This window comes from Zingiber officinale, chromosome 4A (genome assembly GCF_018446385.1).
Source record: "Zingiber officinale cultivar Zhangliang chromosome 4A, Zo_v1.1, whole genome shotgun sequence".
Lineage (NCBI taxonomy): Eukaryota > Viridiplantae > Streptophyta > Magnoliopsida > Zingiberales > Zingiberaceae > Zingiber > Zingiber officinale.
The window spans coordinates 4,562,488-4,568,185 of NC_055992.1; the positions used below are offsets into that span (position 1 = coordinate 4,562,488).

The 5,698-nt window shown below is 30.6% G+C and overlaps 1 protein-coding gene across 1 annotated transcript; it reads left to right on the forward strand.

Annotated features, from left to right (window-relative positions):
* Window positions 1–4,864: 4,864 nt before the first annotated feature.
* Window positions 4,865–5,386, forward strand: LOC121969121 (calmodulin-like). The gene has a single exon (XM_042519043.1). It carries the CDS (start codon window positions 4,865–4,867, stop codon window positions 5,384–5,386), a length of 522 nt encoding a protein of 173 aa, XP_042374977.1.
* The last annotated feature ends 312 nt before the right edge of the window (window positions 5,387–5,698 follow it).

Below are 5,698 nucleotides of genomic sequence, written 5' to 3' on the forward strand. Positions count from 1 at the left end.
TCTCTCTTCATTTTCCCCATCACTTTTTCTCTCTCAACACACTTTCTCTCTCATCATACTTTTTCTCTTCTCAATCTCTCCTATCATGCACTCTCTCCTCATTTTCTCTCAACATACTTCCTCTCTTTTTATTTTTTAACAGTACACTTTCTCTCTTATCATTTTCTCTCATCATATGTTTCTCTCACATTCAACTTTCTCTCTTATCTCATTTTTTCTCTTATTTTCCTATAAGGGTAAAAAAAGAAATTTAAATTCATTCTGATTGAAAATATTTAACTAACCAAACATCATTTTTAAGAATGATACCCAAGCTCATACTCATTCTCATTTCATAATACTATGATACTCATTCTCATTCTGATTCATAGGAGAGAACAAAATGCCCCCTTAGTCAATTTGACAAAATATTACTTTGTTTCATGATAGTAAAAAATGAATACGCTTATCCCTGGTACCTCCGTCAATTTATCCTAAAGTTAAAACGGAGGAGATAAATCATAAACAACTACTAACTTTTTGACTAGCATATAAGAAATACATTTAACTTGACTTTATCAATATTTGAACCCTAAATTTCATAATAATAATATTTCATACGCTAATTACTACATCGTCCGGAGAGAATTAATATTACTCGGTTTCATTAAATGTCATCGGAACGCATTATGCTTTCCGATTAACTTACACAAATGGATTTACAATAAAGATTTTGACTTTTCAATATAATTTGTTTGAATGAGGCAATTTCCTCGCAGATTCAAAGTCAAAGCCAAGTCAAATGGAGGAGGACGCGGTGGCTTTGGGTGGTCAATTCATTAAAATTTTATAATTAGAAGTCTAAATCTTTTCCAGTTCCATCAATCATTTGGCCCAAATCAACACGGTTTCCTCGTTGAATACAACAACAAAATTATCTCCACGGCGTACCCTTTTTTTAAATATATAAGATATTTAAATTGGTCTTTGGATGAATTAACGAAGATGTTGAGGATGAATATATTCATTTTTTATCATCAAGATATCTGAATCTTACTAATTAATCCACAGTCATCCTCATTTCACGTATCTAATAAATAAAAAAGAAAAATCTAGGGCAGTGGCACATTGCTGAAACCTTTTAATGGATATCTAAGGAATATAAAGTTCGAGTTTAAGTTGGTGGGAGACTTTTTTTCCCCAGTGAAAAATAAGACCGGTTTTAGATATAAGTCATTAGTCTACGTGTTAGGACCCTTAGTTTTTATCCTGACTCACTGTTTTTAATATATTAAATATATTTTTTAAAATATATAAAAAAATAGGATCTTTATAAAAAATTACACAATCTTATTATCTAAAAATTTTAATCATTATTTTTAATATATTAAATATATTTGTATGTATTTTTTTTTTTAAAGAATGGAAATGAATAGAGCCCACGTGATTAAATATTTACATGATCTCAATCTGTGATCAAAATTTATGATTTTGAAAATATCTCATTATGATTCTAATGAATAAAATCATAAAAATCTTTTTTAACAAATTAAATTTAATTTTAATTATGGGTGTTATTTTATAAAATCTAATATAGTCCTATTCAATATCTCTCAATTCTATCCTACTCTAGTTTTTTTAGTTCCCCTTTTTCTTTTTTCTAACTCTCTCTCTCTGCTTATTTTACTCATTGAGATTGAAAAAAAAAAACTGCACTTAACACTAACACGCTAATCCAGTTAGTGTTACTATGCTTCTTGCTTGATTAAATTCAAATATTGATGCATTCATCTATATTGTTTCTGATTGAATGGAAGATTTTATTATTTTTTAAGCAATAGCAAGTTAATTAGATACCGCTACAATTTCACTTCCTTGATAGATATTAAATTTAACTTTTATTCAGATATATTTATAGTCATAAATTTTTCTATTTTCCATTAGTCTCCATTCTACCATTACACTCTTTATTTTCCAAGAATGATATTGAGTTTGTCATTATATATATATATATATATTATTTATTTTTTATACTTCATCGATAGATCGAATTGAGCCTGGGGCATGATTATTTTTATTGTTATCCTATTTCATTATTTTTATTTCGTCAATTTTATTTTATTTTTAAGAATTGTTCTCTCAATCTTTTACTTAAGATATTATACATGTTTAATTTTATCTTTCTTCATTTTTAAACAATTTGAATATACTTATTTTTAGCTAGGTGAATTATAAACTTATTATTGATATATTATTATATCTAATAATAATACTCTATTTAATATCATAAAAATTTATACTTAATTGTTATCAAAAATTAAATATAAAAATTTAATTAATAATTTTTTAAAAATATATTTTTAAAATTAATATTTTAATTTATCGATCTTTAAATGAAAAAACAAGTAAAGGAATTTTTTTAAAAAGGTCAAAGAATTTTTTTTTTTTTAGGCCTAGGGTCTTAAAGGCCCTAATGAAAAGTGAATATAAGAATATTACATATTTGGAAGGGTCTTCATAAGTATTTTCTAATTTATCCTAATAGTTGATATAAATTTGTGTGGAAATAAATTGATCATCTTTAAAATTAATTGATGGTTGGATGTCTGATTATAAAAAAAAAAACAAAAGAAAAGTATGATAATTCATAATGTGTCAATTAGTTTCATGTGTAATTCAATCTCAAGTATGAAAATAAATTTTAATTGCTTATCTTTTTTTTTTTATTATCACATCGAATCTTGGGGTTACAATGTCCTATTATAAAAAAATTGATAATTCTAATTAATTTTATTAGTTATTTCTGGAGTGATCAATCTAGTCTCACAAAAATTTATCATTGACCACTAGGATAAATCAAGAAACATGTATAATAAATAACCCTAAATATTTTACCGTAATATCATAATCTTAGGGATTACAGTGCCCCATTATGATAATAAACTAAACAGCTTGTTTTAGCAGTCCGAAGACTAAAATAGTTTTATAAATATAATAAAAAGGTGGCATTTTTTAATTATTTCAGTTAAAATTGAGTAATTTGTAGAGCAAGAATTTTCTAAAATTAGGTGTCATTTATTAATTGCAATCAAATTGAAATGGTCTAGAAAACACGCAGTTGACCATTAGAAATTTCCTTGTCCGCACCTTCAAATATAATCAATGTTCCCAACAAAAATCAAAATGCTCGAGATTGATTTTGTTTTTTTGGGAGTATAAATTATAAATTTAACGAAAAAGAAAATCGGTAATTATTCTTGTAAAAATTGGATATTTATTAAAAAAATAGATAAAATCGGATTTTGCATAGAATAATTGGATATTTATAAAATATGAAAAATAATTTACTATATAATTTATCTAATACGTTGTTCATGCCACGTAGCTACCTACTAAATCGTGGATTCCGGGTTGATGGGAATAATTCCACGTTTAATCAGTCAGCTGCATAGCTATATTTTTAATTGATCAATTATTATTTTTCTGTCGTGAAAAAAATGTGCTCGAACTCTTTAAAATAAGAAACGCAAAACGATAAATTATCCTCTAATAGCAAACTCAACTTGTACTAGAAAAAATTTATTCTCCCTTTGCATGTATAAAGTTTTTTTTTAACTTTAACTCCCTAATACACATAGTTTTACCTAATTGCCCTTATTATTTTTTTGATAAAAAAATCTATAATGAAATATAATTCCCCCAAAATATAGTATATTTAAATTAGAATTTAGTATATTTGCTATCAAATTGAATATGACTTTTTTCCACCTAATTAATAGATTGATATACTCGATTCTAGTTAAATGATACTGATTTAGGAGGAATTATATCTCATTTTAATTTTTTTACCTATAAAAAATAATGAGAAATTCTATTATCTATAAATAATGGTATAATTTTTCCTAAATTTAATATCATTTAATTAGGATCAAGTATATCAATCGATTGGTAAGGTAAAAAAAGAGTCATCCTCAATTTGATTGAAAATATACTAGATTCTAATTAAAATGTGTTGAATTTAGGAGAAATTATATTTTATTTTGGACTTTTTTATCTAAAAAAATAAAGGTAATTAGGTAAATCAATGTGCATTAGGGAATTAAAATAAAGAAAAATTTACATTGTGAATGAAAATAAATTTTTTCTAACGTAGAATTTGAGGAGAAAGTTGAGTTTGCATGCAGAGAGTTTAGGACAATTCACCCAAAGCAAAATTCCTTAATATTCATTTTCTTTCGATGCCTATTTTTATTTTTAAAATTAAATTATTTAAATAGGCCAGAATAAACATTTAATGGGCTTCGAAATGGGCCTAAAACAATTACCAACGAAATCTCACGAGGCCCACGAAAATGCTTCCTCAGAAAATTTTCCACTGCAATTTTCTTTTGAACACGATCAGGTTAAATTAGCTCTAGTTCACTCAATAGATCGATTCCACTGAATCAAGCTCAAATCAAATTTGAATAATTATTTTAATCGTTTAATTCATTTGAAGCACAAAGCGAGCTGAAGATAATCCGGGTCCATAAATTACAAAAGTTCTTGGCACCAACCGTCTACTCCACGCAAAGAAAATGATTCGACAGCTTCCCAATCAATAATGCATGAGCAGCAAGTGCCTCGTTACTTACTGAACAAACTCCATTTACTTGTGTAGTCCTTTAGAAAGTCACCGAGTCAATGAGTCAACGAGTCAACTCGTTCCTGTCTCCTTCTTCCGGTACGTTTTTCTAAGGAAAGTGAAAGAGAAAAAAAAAAATATCTGCAAGACTACTTGTGACGTGCAAGCATAAAGTAGAGAAAGTTCTGTCTACCTTCTCTCAACTACTTTGTCTATAAATTGCTGATCAGATCGACCACTGCAACCACTCACACTTCAATAATGGAGCACCTTCTTCACCTCATCAGCCATCTCTTTGATGCATTGCATTGCCGTTTCGAAGTCTCCAGCTTTTTCCTGATGACTCAGGAGGTTCGTGGCCACGCACAGCTGGGCGGAGCAGCTAAGCGGCCGGTGGTCTCGTGCAGTTCCGGAAGCAGGAAGTGTCGGAAGACTGTCGCGACGACGACGACGACGACCGACCATGACGTGGAGGTGGTCATGAGGAGGCTTCTCTCGTGGAACTCGGGAGAGGAGGACGGCCTCGGCCTGATGGAGGAGGCCTGCCGGGTGCTGCAGGAGAAGGAGGCGAGTGTGGAGGAGCTGGAGGAGGCCTTCGCGGTGTTCGACGGGAATGGCGACGGGAAGGTCGGCGCGGAGGAGCTGATGGGGGTGATGGAGAGGTTGGGGTTGGAAGAGGGGGCGAGGGTGGAGGAGTGCGAGAGGATGATCGCGGTTTACGATGAGGACGGTGACGGCGCGATCAGTTTCAGGGAGTTCATGAACATGCTAATGAACTCTTAGCTTAATCAATTCGTAGTTTGTGCTAAATATATCTTTTGTTCGTGTTTGACTAAAACAAAGTGTGTTTTTTTAGAAATGTTTGAAACAAGTTTGTTATCAGGTTGGTGATTAATTAGTTAAATTAGTGATGCCGATTGATGTTGCTCGACCGCATGCATAATCCTCTCTGCGGATTTAAACTGATTGAGTTTGAATCCGGACGACTTGCGCGTCAATATACATCAACGGACACAAGTGGCCGGCCTGATTCCTTCGACGATTAAGTCGGCATTGGGCTGAGAAGAAAGAAAGTGGAAGAGCACGAGTAAAAGC

Excerpts from the sequence above, each read along its gene's own strand:
- LOC121969121 (XM_042519043.1), top strand. The coding sequence starts at position 4,865 with ATGGAGCACCTTCTTCACCTCATCAGCCATCTCTTTGATGCATTGCAT.